Genomic DNA, 21401 nt, shown 5'->3' with positions numbered 1-21401 from the left:
TCGCAGTATCATTGTAGTACAGTATGGTATGTATCAGAGTATCATAGTAGTACAGTATGGTATGTATCGCAGTATCATAGTAGTACAGTATGGTATGTATCGCAGTATCATAGTAGTACAGTATGGTATGTATCGCAGTATCATAGTAGTACAGTATGGTATGTATCACAGTATCATAGTAGTACAGTATCGTATGTATCAGTATCATAGTAGTACAGTATGGTATGTATCGCAGTATAATAGTAGTACAGTATGGTATGTATCAGAGTATCATAGTAGTACAGTATGGTATGTATCGCAGTATCATAGTAGTACAGTATGGTATGTATCGCAGTATCATAGTAGTACAGTATGGTATGTATCAGAGTATCGTAGTAGTACACTATGGTATGTATCGCAGTATCATAGTAGTACAGTATGGTATGTATCAGAGTATCATAGTAGTACAGTATGGTATGTATCGCAGTATCATTGTAGTACAGTATGGTATGTATCAGAGTATCATAGTAGTACAGTATGGTATGTATCGCGGTATCATAGTAGTACAGTATGGTATGTATCGCAGTATCATAGTAGTACAGTATGGTATGTATCGCAGTATCATAGTAGTACAGTATGGTATGTATCAGTATCATAGTAGTACAGTATGGTATGTATCGCAGTATAATAGTAGTACAGTATGGTATGTATCAGAGTATCATAGTAGTACAGTATGGTATGTATCGCAGTATCATAGTAGTACAGTATGGTATGTATCGCAGTATCTTAGTAGTACAGTATGGTATGTATCAGAGTATCATAGTAGTACAGTATGGTATGTATCAGAGTATCATAGTAGTACAGTATGGTATGTATCGCAGTATCATAGTAGTACAGTATGGTATGTATCGCAGTATCATAGTAGTACAGTATGGTATGTATCGCAGTATCATATTAGTACAGTATGGAATGTATCAGAGTATCATAGTAGTACAGTATGGTATGTATCGCAGTATCATAGTAGTACAGTATGGTATGTATCAGAGTATCATATTAGTACAGTATGGTATGTATTGCAGTATCATAGTAGTACAGTATGGTATGTATCGCAGTATCATAGTAGTACAGTATGGAATGTATCGCAGTATCATAGTAGTACAGTATGGTATGTATCGCAGTATCATAGTAGTACAGTATGGTATGTATCGCAGTATCATAGTAGTACAGTATGGTATGTATCGCAGTATCCAAGTAGTACAGTATGGTATGTATCAGTATCATAGTAGTACAGTATGGTATGTATCGCAGTGTCATAGTAGTACAGTATGGAATGTATCAGAGTATCATAGTAGTACAGTATGGTATGTATCGCAGTATCATAGTAGTACAGTATGTATGTATCAGTATCATAGTAGTACAGTATGGTATGTATCGCAGTATCATAGTTGTACAGTATGGAATGTATCAGAGTATCCTAGTAGTACAGTATGGCATGTATCGCAGTATCATAGTAGTACGGTATGGTATGTATCGCAGTATCATAATAGTACAGTATGGTATGTATCAGAGTATCATAGTAGTACAGTATGGTATGTATCAGAGTATCATAGTAGTACAGTATGGTATGTATCGCAGTATCATAGTAGTACAGTATGGTATGTATCGCAGTAGCATAGTAGTACAGTATGGTATGTATCAGTATCATTGTAGTACAGTATGGTATGTATCGCAGTATCATAGTAGTACAGTATGGAATGTATCAGAATATCATAGTAGTACAGTATGGTATTTATCACAGTATCATAGTAGTACAGTATGGTATGTATCAGAGTATCATAGTAGTCCAGTATGGAATGTATCAGTATCATAGTAGTACAATACGGTATGTATCGCAGTATCATAGTAGTACAGTATGGAATGTATCAGAGTATCCTAGTAATACAGTATGGTATGTATCACAGTATCATAGTAGTACAGTATGGTATGTATCGCAGTATCATAGTAGTACAGTATGGTATGTATCAGAGTATCATAGTAGTACAGTTTGGTATGTATCAGAGTATCATAGTAGTACAGTATGGTATGTATCAGAGTATCATAGTAGTACAGTATGGTATGTATCAGAGTATCATAGTAGTACAGTTTGGTATGTATCAGAGTATCATAGTAGTACAGTATGGTATGTATCAGAGTATCATAGTAGTACAGTATGGTATGTATCAGAGTATCATAGTAGTACAGTATGGTATGTATCGCAGTATCATAGTAGTACACTATGGTATGTATCGAAGTATCATAGTAGTACAGTATGGAATGTATCAGAGTATCATAGTAGTACAGTATGGTATGTATCAGAGTATCATAATAGTCCAGTATGGTATGTATCGCAGTATCATAGTAGTACACTATGGTATGTATCGCAGTATCATAGTAGTACAGTATGGAATGTATCAGAGTATCATAGTAGTACAGTATGGTATGTATCAGAGTATCATAGTAGTCCAGTATGGAATGTATCGCAGTATCATAGTAGTACAGTATGGTATGTATCAGAGTATCATAGTAGTACAGCATGGTATGTATCGCAGTATCATAGTAATCCGGTATGGAATGTATCGCAGTATCATAGTAGTCCGGTATGGCATGTATCAGAGTATCATAGTAGTACAGCATGGTATGTATCGCAGTATCATAGTAGTACAGTATGGTATGTATCGCAGTATCATAATAGTACAGTATGGTATGTATCGCAATATCATAATAGTACAGTATGGTATGTATCGCAGTATCATAGTAGTACAGTATGGTATGTATCAGAGTATCATAGTAGTACAGTATGGTATGTATCGCAGTATCATAGTAGTACAATATGGTATGTATCGCAGTATCATAGTAGTACAGTATGGTATGTATCGCAGTATCATAGTAGTACAGTATGGTATGTATCGCAGTATCATAGTAGTACAGTATGGTATGTATCGCAGTATCATAGTAGTACAGTATGGTATGTATCGCAGTATCATAGTAGTACAGTATGGTATGTATCGCAGTATCATAGTAGTACAGTATGGTATGTATCATAGTAGTACAGTATGGTATGTATTGCAGTATCCAAGTAGTACAGTATGGTATGTATCGCAGTATCATAGTAGTACAGTATGGTATGTATCGCAGTATCATAGTAGTACAGTATGGTATGTATCACAGTATCATAGTAGTACAGTATGGTATGTATCGCAGTATCATAGTAGTACAGTATGGAATGTATCGCAGTATCATAGTAGTACAGTATGGTATGTATCAGTATCATAGTAGTACAGTATGATATGTATCGCAGTATCATAGTAGTACAGTATGGAATGTATCGCAGTATCATAGTAGTACAGTATGGTATGTATCGCAGTATCATAGTAGTACACTATGTATGTATCAGTATCATAGTAGTACAGTATGGAATGTATCGCAGTATCATAGTAGTACAGTATGGAATGTATCGCAGTATCATAGTAGTACAGTATGGTATGTATCGCAGTATCACAGTGTTTGCGTTAAGGCCCTTGTTGTGATGTGTGAATTGAGGTGAGGATGTGGTTGTGGCTGGTGCAGCCCTTTGAGACACTCCTTATTTAGGGCTATAGAGGTCAACTTTGATTGATTGATTGATTGATTTTGTGTCTTTTTACACATTGAAATCAGGATGCACAATTCTGGAAGCCCGGACGTAGTTTTTTTGTTGTTTTTTTTCTACCGGCCAATCTGCTTGTTTGTTTTTATTTGATCCATGATGGTGTTTTTTTGTTTTGTTGATATTTGATGGCTGAAATTTTGACACTTTTAGACCGAAATAAATACAGCTACAACTTCTCAAATTCACATATAGAACAAACTAGTAAAGTTTAGATCCATGAAGGAAAGAAGAAAGCAAATGAATGTTTATAAGTGAATACATTTAAATATTTATACAATGTGTTTTCTGTTCTATAATTTTTTTATGAATAAAGTAAGGTTTATGACAACCTTTTTTCAATACTGAATGTGAGCTGTAACAGGACAATGCAAGTATTTATCCTTTCTTTTCAAAACACTTACAAAAAAGTGGGACCCCCAAAATTTACTGTGGGACCCCATTTTTATGACTTGATGGGGTCCCTGGGACCCCATTTTGAAAATTCCTGGCGGCAACACTGAGTATTGTATGTATCATAGTATTACAGTATCATAAATACCATAGTATCATAGTTTTAAAGTATTATATGTATCGTAGTTTTACAGTATCATATGTACCACAGTATCATATGTACCACAGTATCATATGTGGCACAGTATCATAGTGTTACAGTATTGTATGTATCATAGTATTACAGTATCACATATACCACAGTATCATAGTGTTAAAGTATTATATGTATCATATGTAGCACAGTATCATATGTAGCACAGTATCATATGTAGCACAGTATCATATGTACCACAGTATCATATGTGGCACAGTATTGTATGTATCACAGTGTCATAGTATTACAGTATTATGCATCACAGTATCATAGTGTTACAGTATTGTATTTATCACAGTATCATATGTACCACAGTATCATATGTAGCACAGTATTATAATGTTACAGTATTGTATGCATTACAGTATCATAGTATTACAGTATCATATGTACCACAGTATCATAGAGTTACAGTATTGTATGTATCACAGTATCATAGTATTACAGTATTGTATGTATCACAGTACAATATGTATTACTGTATCATATGTAGCACAGTCTCAAAATATTACATTATCATATGTATTACAGTATCATATGTATTACAGTATTTTATGCAGCACAGTATCGTAGTGTTACAGTATTGTATGTATCATAGTATTACAGTATCACATATACCACAGTATCATAGTGTTAAAGTATAATATGTATCGTAGTTTTACAGTATCATACGTAGCACAGTATCATAGTATTACAGTATCATATGTAGCAGTATCATATGTACCACAGTATCATATGTGGTACAGTATTGTATGTATCACAGTGTCATAGTATTACAGTATTATGCATCACAGTATCATAGTATTACAGTATTGTATCTATCACAGTATCATATGTACCACAGCATCATATGTAGCACAGTATCATAATGTTACAGTATTGTATGCATTACAGTATCATAGTATTACAGTATCATAGAGTTACAGTATTGTATGTATCACAGTATCATAGTATTACAGTATTGTATGTATCACAGTACAATATGTATTACTGTATCATATGTAGCACAGTATCAAAATATTACTTTATCATATGTATTACAGTATCATATGTATTACAGTATTTTATGCAGCACAGTATCATTGTGTTACAGTATCGTATGTATCACTGTATCATAGTATTACAGTATTGTATGTATCACAGTACAATATGTATTACTGTATCATATGTAGCACAGTATCAAAATATTACTTTATCATATGTATTACAGTATCATATGTATTACAGTATTTTATGCAGCACAGTATCATTGTGTTACAGTATCGTATGTATCACTGTATCATAGTATTACAGTATTGTATGTATCACAGTACAATATGTATTACTGTGTCATAGTATTATAGTTTTGTATGTATCATAGTATTAAAGTATTATATGTATCACAGTAAAGTATGTATTACTGTATCATTGTGTTACAGTATGGAATGTATCGCAGTATTACAGTATTATATGTATCAAATTACAGTCTTATGTATCATGTATCATAGTGTTAGTGTTATATGTATCATAGTATTACAATATTATATGTATCATAGTATAACTGTACTATATGTATCACAGTACAGTATGTATTACTCTATCATAGTATTACATTATGGTGGTATGTATCACCCTTTTACACAATATTACAGTGTAATATGATGTGTGATTACATGTAATAATAAATAATGCTTCTTTTATGAACTATTTGTTTTCGTCATAAACAAATATTACTTAATAGTTGCCTTAGAAACTCTGTTGCCAATCATGCTGGTGATTGGTGTTTCCTTGGGTAGTGGGCGGAACTTCTCCCGGCCGGCCCGACATTTTGTTGACAATGACTGATCCTCTCCGTTTCTCTCTTGGTAGAACTGCGCCCCACACCAGCCGTCGGGGGCGGGCCCTGGTTGTCTGCCAGGGAGAAGATGGGCGGCGCCCTCCACCGATGAGCTGAGCCCCTCCCCCGCATGCCCGGGGTCACCGTCGGCTGCAGCGTGGTGACTCCTCCCCTAAAGACCGGCGCCGGCCTACTATGGCAATGCATGATATGAGTGGTTCCAAGGGTTTCCCCTGCAAAGAATGTGATATGGTCTGCCCCAGTACTCCCAGCCTTCTAGAACACATGAAAGCACATTACCAGCAAGGAGAGAGTGCACGTTTTGAATGTGAGCAGTGTGGACGACTTTACAAGCACGCCGCCAGCCTCGCCAACCACAAAAAGTCCCACGAAGTAGGCTCCTTCCAGTGTCCCGTCTGCACCCGCACCCTGCCCAACGCCGTGGCCCTAAAGAACCACCTTCGCATACACACCTTGTCCCCAAGTAGCGCACACGCCGAAGAGGAGAGCGAGGAGACTCCAGAGGAAGGAGGTCATCACGAGAGGGACTACGGCCTCACTCAGGACTTAGCGGACGGCTTCGGGCGCCCGCACCTGAACAACAGCGGCCTGCAGGGCCACGAAGCGGTCGAGCACGAGAAGAAAGGTTCCCCGGGGTCAGACGACGCCTGGGACCGACCGTTCAAGTGCGACCAGTGCGACAGAAGCTACCGGCACCACGGCAGCTTGGTGAACCACAAGAAGTGTCACCAGCAAGGAAGCTTCAAGTGTTCCGTGTGCTTCAAACAATTCAGCAACCTGGCCGCCCTCAACAGCCACGAAAGAAGCCACTCCAAGTTCAAGACCCCGGCCGCCCCCATGGTGAGCGGCGGCAGCGGTAGCCTCCTGGAGTCGGAACGCCGCGGCGGAAGCTCTCAGGCGTCCCAGAGCGATAGCTCCTGCTTCTGCCACCTGTGTCAGATCTCGCTGCCCAACAAGTCCGACTTCCAGGAGCACATTCTCCTGCACAACACCGCCGCACCGTCTCTTGGACTGTCCCGCAGCTTCCCCGCCATCATGCCCCACAATCTGAGTGCGGTTCGATCTCCGGCCTACACTCCGGCCCTCGGGGATCCGTTGCCTTTGCCACCTTTACCCAGTGACAAAAGGGGTCCTTATGACCCCATAATGGGCCCTCCGGTCAATAATCCCATCTATACATGTGCGTACTGCGGAGCAGGGCATCCCGACTTGGAGACTCTTAAAGTCCACTACTTGACGCACGACCCTCACTCCACCTCCCACGGCCAGGACAGTTCCATCCTCAACTCGGAGACGCTAAGTTCTGCTTCCCAGGGCTCAGTGTCTTCCCCTTCCGGAGGCCACGTGGCACAGTCCGGTTCTCCCGAGGACGCGGATCGTCGCTTTAAGTGTGGCGAGTGTGGCAAGAGCTACCGGCACGCAGGCAGCCTGGTCAACCACAAGCGCTGCCATCAGACGGGCCACTATCAGTGTAGCGTTTGTTGCAAGCAGTACCCTCACCTGGCGGCGCTGCACAGCCATCTGCGAAGCCACAAAGGCCGCTCCTCCAACCAGCAGCTCGGCGACGGCAATGACTGGTTGTCTCCAGAGCCTCTCACACTGGACTCTCAGCAGAGCTACGTGCAGGAGGGCAGAGGCACCACCACGCCCATCTCTCTCTCCGCCAGCCTCACCGACGCGGCCCACTTTGTCCCGGATGCCGGACACAACAGCACTCTGGACACCCTCGAGTTCCACGAGCGCTTCGACGGCGGCTCGACTCACCGACAGGCCGACCGCCATGTGTGCGCCGACTGCGGCGAGATGTACGCCGATGTGTCAGGCATTAAATCCCACATGTGCCCGCGCCGTGGTCAAGCGGCGCCTCCGCAGCAGGGCAACATGTCCAACGGCTTCCTGGGCAACATGAACTATCACAGCACTGGTAGCAACTCCATGGCCGCCGGCAGCCTGAAGGAGGGAAGCGGCCAACGGCCGTACTCTCAGACCGGAGGCAAAAGGATGGCCACTGCCGACAAGAACGACGAGGATGACGGGGAAGTCTACCAGTGCTCCGTGTGTGGAAACCACTACGCCAGCCTCAGAGCCTTGCGCAGCCATCTGCGAAGTCACGCCAACAATCCCAGCGGCCCCGGACCGTCCAGCCTGCAGCAGGATTGGAGGATGATCTGCCCCACATGCGGACAAAGTTTCTCCAGGAAGCAGGACCTCCTAAATCACCAGCTAGTCCACGGCCCACAAAGACCCGACGGCCAACAGCAGGGCATCGGAGGGACTTCCAGCAATGGCGGCGACAAAATGGACGGGCGCAGCCACATCTGCGTGGACTGTGGCATGTTTTTTGCCGACCGTCACCACCTGATCACTCACCTGTGTCCCGGCAAGAATCGAGCCGGTTCCTTGGCTAAGCAGGGCCTTAACGGAGCCAAAAGGATGTCCGGAGGCGAGGGAGTCGCCGGAGGAAGCCGCGACTTTGCCGGGAACGGACGTCGGCCAATGATGGACCAGAGTGACAAACCCCACAAGTGTGACCAGTGTGGGCGGGGCTACAGGCACCCGTGCTCCCTCCTCAACCACAAGAAGTCCCACAAGACGGGGGTGTTCCGCTGCCTGGTGTGTCAGAAACGTTACTACAACCTGCTGGCCCTCAAGAACCACCAGAGGACTCACTTCGATCTCAAGAGGTACGGCGCCGCCATTTTACCACTCTTTATATGAAAACGCTAGTATCAATCATCGCTCTACTCAATAAAAATGTAAGGCGTTCACATCACCACGTATGGAGTCACAGAATTGGCCAATAAAACAGAATCAGCTAGAAACATTTATTTGTTTGGGAAAATAATCTCTCATCCCCAAAACACTTCCTGAACTAAACAATGTGGAGACTTGAAAGGAGGAAGCTGAAGCTAGCAAGAACAATCGTTCACTGTTACACACATCCCTCAGCTGTTGTGTTGTTGTGAACGACATCACAAATGTGAAATCTGTGTAAAAACAATCATACACACACAACACATCACATCCGTTGTGTTGTTGTGAACGACATCATGGATGTAACATCAATGTACAAACAATCACACACACACAACACATCTCATCTGTTGTGTTGTTGTGAACGACATCATGGATGTAACATCAATGGACAAACAATCACACACAATACATCTCATCTGTTGTGTTGTTGTGAACGACATCATGGATGTAACATCAATGTACAAACAATCACACCCACACAACACATCTCATCTGTTGTGTTGTTGTGAACGACATCGCGGATGTAACATCAATGTACAATCACACACACACAACACATCTCATCTGTTGTGTTGTTGTGAACGACATCGCGGATGTAACATCAATGGACAAACAATCACACACAACACATGTCATCTGTTGTGTTGTTGTGAACGACATCATGGATGTAACATCAATGGACAAACAATCACACACAACACATCTCATCTGTTGTGTTGTTGTGAACGACATCATGGATGTAACATAAATGTACAAACAATCACACCCACACAACACATCTCATCTGTTGTGTTGTTGTGAACGACATCGCGGATGTAACATCAATGTACAATCACACACACACAACACATCTCATCTGTTGTGTTGTTGTGAACGACATCGCGGATGTAACATCAATGTACAAACAATTATACACACACATAACACATGTCATCTGTTGTGTTGTTGTGAACGACATCATGGATGTAACATCAATGGACAAACATTCACACACAACACATCTCATCTGTTGTGTTGTTGTGAACGACATCATGGATGTAACATCAATGTACAAACAATCACACCCACACAACACATCTCATCTGTTGTGTTGTTGTGAACGACATCGCGGATGTAACATCAATGTACAAACAATCACACACACACAACACATCTCATCTGTTATGTTGTTGTGAACGACATCGCGGATGTAACATCAATGTACAATCACACACACACAACACATCTCATCTGTTGTGTTGTTGTGAACGACATCGCGGATGTAACATCAATGTACAAACAATTATACACACACATAACACATGTCATCTGTTGTGTTGTTGTGAACGACATCATGGATGTAACATCAATGTACAAACAATCACACCCACACAACACATCTCATCTGTTGTGTTGTGAACGACATCGCGGATGTAACATCAATGTACAAACAATCACACACACACAACACATCTCATCTGTTGTGTTGTTGTGAACGACATCGCGGATGTAACATCAATGTACAAACAATTATACACACACATAACACATCTCATCTGTTGTGTTGTTGTGAACGACATCATGGATGTAACATCAATGGACAAACAATCACACACAATACATCTCATCTGTTGTGTTGTTGTGAACGACATCATGGATGTAACATCAATGTACAAACAATCACACCCACACAACACATCTCATCTGTTGTGTTGTTGTGAACGACATCGCGGATGTAACATCAATGTACAATCACACACACACAACACATCTCATCTGTTGTGTTGTTGTGAACGACATCGCGGATGTAACATCAATGTACAAACAATTATACACACACATAACACATGTCATCTGTTGTGTTGTTGTGAACGACATCATGGATGTAACATCAATGGACAAACAATCACACACAACACATCTCATCTGTTGTGTTGTTGTGAACGACATCATGGATGTAACATCAATGTACAAACAATCACACCCACACAACACATCTCATCTGTTGTGTTGTGAACGACATCGCGGATGTAACATCAATGTACAAACAATCACACACACACAACACATCTCATCTGTTGTGTTGTTGTGAACGACATCGTGGATGTAACATCAATGTACAAACAATTATACACACACATAACACATGTCATCTGTTGTGTTGTTGTGAACGACATCATGGATGTAACATCAATGGACAAACAATCACACACAACACATCTCATCTGTTGTGTTGTTGTGAACGACATCATGGATGTAACATCAATGTACAAACAATCACACCCACACAACACATCTCATGTGTTGTGTTGTGAACGACATCGCGGATGTAACATCAATGTACAAACAATCACACACACACAACACATCTCATCTGTTGCGTTGTGAACGACATCGCGGATGTAACATCAATGTACAAACAATCACACACACACAACACATCTCATCTGTTGCGTTGTTGTGAACGACATCACGGATGTAACATCAATGTACAAACAATTATACACACACATAACACATCTCATCTGTTGTGTTGTTGTGAACAACATCACGGATGTAACATCAATGTACAAACAATTATACACACACATAACACATCTCATCTGTTGTGTTGTTGTGAACGACATCATGGATGTAACATCAATGGACAAACAATCACACACAACACATCTCATCTGTTGTGTTGTTGTGAACGACATCATGGATGTAACATCAATGTACAAACAATCACACCCACACAACACATCTCATCTGTTGTGTTGTGAACGACATCGCGGATGTAACATCAATGTACAAACAATCACACACACACAACACATCTCATCTGTTGCGTTGTTGTGAACGACATCGCGGATGTAACATCAATGTACAAACAATCATACACACACACAACACATCTTATCTGTTGTGTTGTTGTGAACGACATTGTGGATGTAACACCATTGAGCAAACGATCATACACACACAACATATCTCATCTGTTGTGTTGTTGTGAACGACATTACGGATGTAACATCAATGTACAAACCCCGTTTCCATATGAGTTGGGAAATTGTGTTAGATGTAAATATAAACGGAAATCAATGATTTGCAAATCCTTTTCAACCCATATTCAGTTGAATACACTACAAAGACAAGTTATTTGATGTTCAAACTCATAAACTTTATTTCTTTTTAACTTAGAATTTCATTGCTGCAAAACGTGCCCAAGTAGTTGGGAAAGGGCATGTTCACCACTGTTACATCATCTTTTCTTTTAACAACACTCAATAAACGTTTGGGAACTGAGGAAACTAATTTTTGAAGCTCTGAAAGTGGAATTATTTCCCATTCTTGTTTTATGTAGAGCAGGAGTATCAAACTCATATGATATCGGGGGCCACATGGAGAAAAATCTACTCCCAAATGGGCCGGACTGGTAAAATCCCTGCAAGATAACTTAAAAATGAAGACACCTTCAAATTGTTTTCTGTGTTTAAAAATAGAAGAAGCACATTCTGAAAATGTACAAATCATAATGTTGTTTTTTTACACTTACATGTTGCAGTTAATAGTATTCTATCTTTTTATTTGTCGTTATTTATATTTTCTGGATGAATGATGTGATAATGTTCATCAGTCGCCTCAATGGTGTTCCATTTCAATCTATCAAGATAAAAAAATATCAAAATCAAATTACAGTAGGCCATGTATGTAGTTTGATCATTTTCCTCGATTGATGTACTAGCATCATGTGGTTTATTTTGTACATACCTGTATGTACCATCATCTACTTCAGGGGTCGCCAACCTTTACCACTCAAAGAGCCATTTCGACCCGTTTCACAAAATAAAGAAAACTATGGGAGCCACAAGACTCTTTTGAAATTTAAAATGAAATAACACAGGGTACAAAGTTTTGTTTTGCTCTGTGCTATGTATTAACCAGGGGTCTCAGACACACAAGCCCGCACATTAATATGAAAATTTGAATGTCGCTTGACAACATCACATTTGCCAACCATGTCAATTTTTCCGGGAGACTACCGAGTTTCAGAGCAACCTTTCTCTCGACTGTCTGCTGGTTTTCACCCAAACAACAATAATAAGGGCGTGCTATGATAAAAATGCGTTTAGCGCCCTCTACAAACGTAACAAACAGCCTACCAACCCATTCGCATGTTGTATGAAGCTTCTGCAGACACACATAAGCGACTGCAAGGCATACTTACTCAACTGCCATACAGGTTACATTGAGGGTTGTGATATATACAACTTTAACACTCTTACTAATATGCGGCACACTGTGAACCCACACCAAATAAGAATGACAAACACATTTCGGAAGAACATCTGCACTGTAACACATTATAAACGCAACATAACAATTACCCAGAATCCAATGCATCCCTTACTCTGACGGGGCTCCATTATACACCCCCGCCCACCTCAAACGACGCACGGGGGTGATAGTGAGGGTGTATAATCCAGCACGGAATAGTCAGGATTGCATGGGATTCTGGGTATCTGTTCGTTGCGTTTATAATGTGTTCCAGTGCGGATGTTCTCCCGAAATGTGTTTGTCATTCTTGTTTGGTGTGGCCGGCACTCAGAGGGCATAGTACTAAGGCGGACTCCATGACATGGTTGAGAGGACGTTTAAGGCATTGCCATCACGGCACGGCTTCAATATTGTTGTATGGGTGAAAATCTGAGAGTGTTATCCTGGGGAGATTTCTGGGAGAGGCACTGAAATTTGGAAAACCAAGTATGCAGCTGACCCACATCAGAGTGATCCAAATGCCGCATGCGGCTCCGGAGCCGCGAGTTGCAGACCCCTGATCTACGGAGATACAAAGAATTGCTATTGCAACATCCAGTAGACACATGTAGAAGAGCTGTATCTTTCATTCAAAAATGTCATGTTAATTTGCGGGCCGTACGTTTGACACTCCTGATGTAGAGCTTCAGTCTTTAAATAGTCCAGGGTCTCCGCTGTCGTATTTTACGCTTCATGATGCGCCACACCTTTTCGATGGGAGACAGATCTGGACTGCAGGCGGTCCGGGAAAGTACCCGCACACTTTTACTTTGAAGCCACGCTGTTGTAACACGTGGTTTGGCATTGTCTTGCTGAAACGAGCAGGGGCGTCCATGATAACGTTGCTTGGATGACAACATATGTTGCTCCAAAACCTGTATGTACCATTCAGCATTTATGGTGCTTTCACAGATGTGTAAGTTACCCATGCCTTGGGCACTAATACACCCCCATACCATCACACATGCTGGCTTTTCAACTTTGCGCCTACAACAATCCGGATGGTTATTTTCCTCTTTGTTCCGGAGGACACCGCGTCCACAGTTTCCAAATATAATTTGAAATGTGGACTCGTCAGACCACGGAACACTTTTCCACTTTGCATCAGTCCATCTTAGATGAGCTCAGGCCCAGCGAAGCCGGCAGCGTTTCTGGGTGTTGTTGATAAATGGATTTTGCTTTCCATAGTAGAGTTTATATCATGGCTTACGTGCAGTGATTTCTCCAGATTCTCTGAACCTTTTGATGATTTTACGGACTGTAGATGGTAAAATACCTAAATTGCTTGCAATAGCTCGTTGAGAAATGTTGTTCTAAAACTGTTTGACAATTTACTTACAAAGTGGTGACCCTCCCCCCATCCTTGTTTGTTAATTACTTAGCATTTCATGGAAGCTGCTTTTATACCCAATCATGGCACCCACCTGTTCCCAATTAGCTTGCACACCTGTGGGATGTTCCAAATAAGTATTTGATGAGCATTCCTCAACTTTATCAGTATTTATTGCCACCTTTCCCAACTTCTTTGTCACGTGTTGCTGGCATCAAATTCTAAAGTTAATGATTATTTGCGGGGAAAAAAATGTTTATGAGTTTGAACATCAAATATGTTGTCTTTGTAGCATATTCAACTGAATATAGGTTGAAAAGGATTTGCAAATCATTGTATTCTGTTTGTATTTACATCTAACACAATTTCCCAACTCATATGGAAATGGGGTTTGTACAAACAATCATACACTGTTACACACATCCATCATCTGTTGTGTTGTTAAAAACGATATCACAAATGTAACATCACAACCATACACACACAACACATCTCATCTGTTGTGTTGTTGTGAACGACATCATGGATGTAACATCAATGTACAAACAATTATACACACACAGCACATCTCATCTGTTGTGTTGTTGTGAACGACATCACGGATGTAACATCAATGTACAAACAATCATACACACTACACGTCATCTGTTGTGTTGTTGTGAACGATATCACGGATGTAACATCAATGTACAAACAATCATACACACACACAACACTTCTCATCTGTTGTGTTGTTGTGAACGACATCACGGCTGTAACATCAATGTACAAACAATCATACACACACTACACATGTCATCTGTTGTGTTGTTGTGAACGACATCGTGGATGTAACACCATTGAGCAAACGATCATACACAAACAACACATCTCGTCTGTTGTGTTGTTGTGAACGTCATCATGGATGTAACATCAATGTACAAACAATCAAACACACACAACACATCTCATCTGTTGTGTTGTTGTGAACGTCATCATGGATGTAACATCAATGTACAAACAATCAAACACACACAACACATCTCATCTGTTGTGTTGTTGTGAACGACATCATGGATGTAACATCAATGTACAAACAATCACACACACACAACACATCTCATGCGTTAAGCCTCCGCCCTCAGCAAGGATTGAGGGCTCATGATAGGAGCGCCACAAGTTTCGTGTTCCGTCATTTAGTCAAATAACGTGACGTGGACTTGAAGACCACAGAAAAGATATCTGTGGCAAAAATGCAAACTTTGTGTGCATATCTTCACAATTATGAGATGATTTAATAAGTCAAGAAGGTGAGGCAGCCGCTCACACATTCTCATACTTTTTCTGTAACAGCAAGGAAGAAATTATGTCAGTCATCTTGAAAAATGTCTCCGCTAAAATATACGCAAAAGGCCCACTGAAATGAGATGTTCTTATTTAAACGGGGATAGCAGGTCCATTCTATGTGTCATACTTGATCATTTTGCGATATTGCCATATTTTTGCTGAAAGGAATTTTAAAGAACATCCATGATAAAGTTCGCAACTTTCGGTGCTAAGAGAAAAGCCCTGCCTCTCCTGGAAGTCGCAGACGATGACGTCACATGTTGATGGCTCCTCACATATTCACATTGATTTTAATGGGAGCCTCCAACAAAAACAGCTATTCGGACCGAGAAAACGACAATTTCCCCATTAATTTGAGTGAGGATGAAAGATTTGTGTTTGAGGATATTGATAGTGACGGACAAGAAAAAAAAACACACAAAAAACGCGATTGCATTGGGACGGATTTTGATGTTTTTGGACACATTTACTAGGATAATTCTGGGAAATCCCTTATCTTTCTATTGTGTTGCTAGTGTTTTAGTGAGTTTAACAGTACCTGATACACCCGGCCGTTCATCTACGGCCGGGTGTCTTGACGCAGCTCGTGTCTCAGGGAAGTCGACGGCAGCTGTATGGGCGGCACAAGCTCAGCTGATATCCGGTAAGAAGCGACTTTTTACCACAATTTTCTCACCGAAACCTGCTGGTTGACATTTGGTCGGGATCCATGTTCTCTGTGATCCATAGTAAAGTTTCACCTCCCTGAATTTTAAACAAGGAATCACCGTGTGTTTGTGTGGCTAAAGGCTAAGGCTTCCCAACTCCATCTTTCTACTTTGACTTCTCCATTATTAATTGAACAAATTGCAAAGGATTCAGCAACACAGATCTCCAAAATACTGTGTAATTATGTGGTTAAAGCAGACAACTTTTAGCTGTGTGTGTGTGCAGCGCTCATACTTCCTAAAAACCTGTGACGTCTCGCGTACACGTCATCATTACACGACGTTTTCAAGACGAAACTCTCTGGAAATTTAAAATTGTAATTTAGTAAACTAAAAAGGCCGTATTGGCATGTGTTGCAATGTTAATATTTCATCATTGATGTATAAACTATCAGACTGCGTGGTGGCTAGTAGTGGCTTTCAGTAGGCCTTTAAGGAGTCCACAATTGTTTTTAATTGAAATTTTGACAATATTTCAGGAGGAAACCTTACAAAGTCTATACAATTGTGTAGATGAGTTATTGTGATGTAGAATCATTTTAACAATTTTCCCAGGAGATTTTTCATATTTAGAAATTAAATCTTGATGTTCCTCTTAGACACACGTTTTATGTTACAGCCTTATTCCAAAATAGAATAAATTAATTATTGTCCTCCAAATTCTACACACAATAAAGACAATGTAAGTTTCTGGTGTTTTTTTTAATTTGCAAATATTTATATCAATCAATCAATCAATGTTTACTTATATAGCCCTAAATCACTAGTGTCTCAAAGGGCTGCACAAACCACCACGACATCCTCGGTAGGCCCACATAAGGGCAAGGAAAACTCACACCCAGTGGGACATCGGTGACAATAATGACTATGAGAACCTTAGAGAGGAGGAAAGCAATGGATGTCGAGCAGGTCTAACATGATACTGTGAAAGTTCAATCCATAATGGATCCAACACAGTCGCAAGAGTCCAGTCCAAAGCGGATCCAACACAGCAGCGAGAGTCCCGTTCACAGCGGAGCCAGCAGGAAACCATCCCAAGCGTAGGCGGACCAGCAGCGCAGAGATGTCCCCAATATATATATTTAGAAAATAAAGAACGATTGGTAGGTATTTATTGACAGCCTTTGCTGAATACTTTGTATGTACAGAAACTTTGTGGATGAAAACCAGCCTAGTGGAGCTTGAGAGTTGCTGCATAGAGGAAAGAGAGAAAGTGCCCAAAGATAGGTGTGCCAAGATTGTGGCATTGTATTCAAAATGGCTTTCTGCCCGCCATTTTCCAGCTTGTGGCTCAAGAGTAACTGACGCCATTACAATTTCCCCACACTACGGAACGGACTGAGGTTCATGAAAGAGTCAATCACGTGTCAAAAAATATTAAAGGAACTTGGTTAACACGTTAACTTTGACAGCCCTACTTTTCATCCCATAATTTCGGCTTTTTATCTCTGCCATCCGGGAGGAGCTCTGAGTAAAGCCGCTGCTCCTCCACATGGAGAGGAGCCAGATGAGGTGGTGTGTGCATCTGGTCAGGATGCCCCCCGAACGCCTCCCGAGGGAGGTGTTTAGGGCACGTTCGACCGGCAGGAGGCCACGGGGAAGACCCAGGACACGTTGGGAAGACTATGTCTCCCGGCTGGCCTGGTAACGCCCCAGGATCCCCCGGGAGGAGCTGGACCAAGTGGCTGGGGAGAGGGAAGTCTGGGCTTCCCTGCTTAGGCTGCTGCCCCTGCGACCTGACCTTGGTTAAGCGTAGGAAACTGGATGGATGGATGGCTTTTTATCTCATAATTAGGACATTTTATTTCTTAATTATGACTGTGTGTCTAATAGTTATGACAATTTATCTCAGTTTTTTACTGTCTTTTCTCATAAGTTCAGCTTTTGTATCTCATAATTATGACTTACAACTGGGGTATTTAATTGTTATTTTGTTGGCATACTTTGGCATTCAAAATTCAAACCAAGTAGTGAGCTGATGTCTGAATACTTATGCACATGCTATTTTTTAATATAGTTTCATATTTAAAAAGGAGAAACCCTTTATTACATTGTCAATGTGGGGCATCGTGTGTAAAATTTTGAGGACAAAAATAAATAGATTGCATTTTGGAATGAGGCTGTCACGTAACTAAATGTAGAAGATGTGATGCAGTGTGAATACTTTGCTGATACACTGCATCTCACTCCTGTCCTCCAAACAACGGAAGTCTTGTCCAGATATAATAATCTTCTTTCAATAACTTTCATAATATCACTCATCCAGCTCCTTGACTACTAATTAATATCGGCCCTGAGGAAAATGTATCGGTCGATTTCTTGTTGTTTTTCTTCTTCTTCTTCTCCAAAATCCAAACTGTTCAGTCTCACTGGTGAAGTCTTCCTTCATGCGCTGCTTCCTTTGCTCTGCAGGGGGCGATAACACAATGTACAAATAAGCAGCAGTAGAAGAAGACCTATATGTGGATTCATGTATGTATGTATCCTAAGTCTGCTGCAAAAACAGTACGCATGAGGAGTAAGACAGGAAGTCTACACTGTGGGAGCAGAGGTCCAAACATGCAGGGCACCTCCACAAGCATGGCCTCTGCTGCGGAAGTGTGCAGAACACCTCCACAATTGTCGCCTTCTCTGTCGAAGTGTGCAAAACACCTCCACAAGTGTCGCCTTTGCAGTCCAGAACACCTCCACAAGTGTCCCCTCTTCTGTGGAAGTGTGCAGTACACCTCCACAAGTGTAGCCTCCTCTGTGGAAGTGTGCAGAACACCTCCACAAGTGTCCCCTCTTCTGTGGAAGTGTGCAGAACACCTCCACAAGTGTCGCCGCCGCAGTGCAGTACACCTCCGCAGTGCAGTACACCTCCACAAGTGTTGCCGCCGCAGTGCAGTACACCTCCACAAGTGTCGCCGCCGCAGTGCAGTACACCTCCGCAGTGCAGTACACCTCCACAAGTGTTGCCGCCGCAGTGCAGTACATCCCCACAAGTGTCGCCGCCGCAGTGCAGTACACCTCCACAAGTGTCGCCGCCGCAGTGCAGTACACCTCCACAAGTGTCGCCGCTGCAGTGCAGTACACCTCCACAAGTGTCACCTCCGCAGTGCAGTACACCTCCACAAGTGTTGCCGCCGCAGTGCAGTACATCCCCACAAGTGTCGCCGCCGCAGTGCAGTACACCTCCACAAGTGTCGCCGCCGCAGTGCAGTACACCTCCACAAGTGTCGCCGCCGCAGTGCAGTACACCTCCACAAGTGTCGCCGCCGCAGTGCAGTACACCTCCACAAGTGTCGCCGCCGCAGTGCAGTACACCTCCACAAGTGTCGCCGCCGCAGTGCAGTACACCTCCACAAGTGTTGCCGCCGCAGTGCAGTACACCTCCACAAGTGTCGCCGCCGCAGTGCAGTACACCTCCACAAGTGTCGCCGCCGCAGTGCAGTACACCTCCACAAGTGTCGCCGCCGCAGTGCAGAAGACCTCCACAAGTGTCGCCTCCTCTGTGGAAGTGTGCAAAACACCTCCACAAGTGTCGCCGCCGCAGTGCAGTACACCTCCACAAGTGTCGCCGCCGCAGTGCAGTACACCTCCACAAGTGTCGCCTCCTCTGTGGAAGTGTGCAAAACACCTCCACAAGTGTTGCCTTTGCAGTGCAGAACACCTCCACAAGCATGGCCTCTGCTGTGGAAGTGTGCAGAACACCTCCACATAGTAATGAACATTTAGTAATACTTCCTGTTTGTATCGGAGTAGTGAACTATTGGCACTACGTCCTGTTGTATAAGAATAGTAAACTGTTGGTCGTACTTCCTGTTTGTATCGGACTAATCAACTATTAGTAGTGTTTCCTGTTTGTATCGGACTAATCACCTATTGGTAGTGTTTCCTGCTTGTATCGGACTAATCAACTAATGGTAGTACTTCCTGTTTGTATTGGAGTAGTGTCGGTAGTACTTCCTGTTTGTATCGGAGTAGTGAACTATCCGAAGTAATTCCTTTTTGTATCGGTGTAGTGAACTATTGGTAGTACTTCCTGTTTGTATCGGACTAGTCAACTACTGGTAGTGTTTCCCATTTGTATCTGAGTAGTAAACTATTGGTTGTACTTCCTGTTTGTATCGAAGTTGTGAACTGATGGTAGTACTTCCCGTTTTTATCATAATAATGAACTATTAGTAGTACTTACTGTTTGTATCGGAGTAGTGAACTATTAGTAGTACTTCCTATTTGTATCGGAGTAGTGCACTATTACTAGTACTTCCTATTTGTATCGGAGTAGTGAACTATCAGAACTACTTCCTGTAAGTATCGAAGTAGTGAACTATTAGTTGTACTTCCTGTTTGTATCGGAGTAGTGAACTATCAGAAGTACTTCCTGTAAGTATCGCAGTAGTGAACTATTGGAAGTACTTTTTGTTAGTATCGGATTAGTGAACTATCGGTAGTACTGCCTGTTCATTACGTAGCAGTGAACTAATGTTAGTACTTACAGTTTGTATCGGAGTAGTGAACTATCAGAAGTACTTCCTGTTTGTATCGGAGTAGTGAACTATTAGTAGTACTTCCTATTTGTATCGGAGTAGTGAGCTATCAGAAGTACTTCCTGTAAGTATCGCAGTAGTGAACTATTGGAAGTACTTCTTGTTAGTATTGGATTAGTGAACTATCGGTAGTACTTCCTGTTCATATCGTAGCAGTGAACTAATGTTAGTACTTACTGTTTGTATCGGAGTAGTGAACTATCAGAAGTACTTCCTGTTTGTATCGGAGTAGTGAACTGTTGGTAGGGCTGGGCGATATGGCCTTTTTTTAATATGTGGATATTTTTATGCCATATCACGATACAGCATATATATGTGGATATTTTGCCTTAGCCTTGAATGAACACTTGATGCATATAATCACAGCAGTATGATGATTCT

At 41.8% G+C, this 21401-nt stretch overlaps 1 protein-coding gene across 4 annotated transcripts in view; it reads left to right on the top strand.

Moving 5' to 3' along the window:
• Positions 1–21401, top strand: part of si:dkey-89b17.4 (zinc finger protein 646) — a 62023-nt gene that overhangs the window by 14637 nt on the left and 25985 nt on the right. For all 4 annotated transcript variants that reach the window (XM_061884310.1, XM_061884312.1, XM_061884311.1 and 1 more), the window contains exon 2: positions 6102–8774. In XM_061884310.1, coding sequence (XP_061740294.1) covers positions 6265–8774 — 2510 coding nt within the window. In that variant the 5' untranslated portion in view covers positions 6102–6264. The remainder of the gene's footprint in view (positions 1–6101; positions 8775–21401) is intronic.

This window comes from Nerophis ophidion, linkage group LG23 (assembly GCF_033978795.1).
Source record: "Nerophis ophidion isolate RoL-2023_Sa linkage group LG23, RoL_Noph_v1.0, whole genome shotgun sequence".
Classification (NCBI taxonomy): Eukaryota; Metazoa; Chordata; class Actinopteri; order Syngnathiformes; family Syngnathidae; genus Nerophis; species Nerophis ophidion.
The sequence above is the reverse complement of the archived record's forward strand: the minus strand, read 5'-3'. Positions and strand labels throughout refer to the sequence as shown.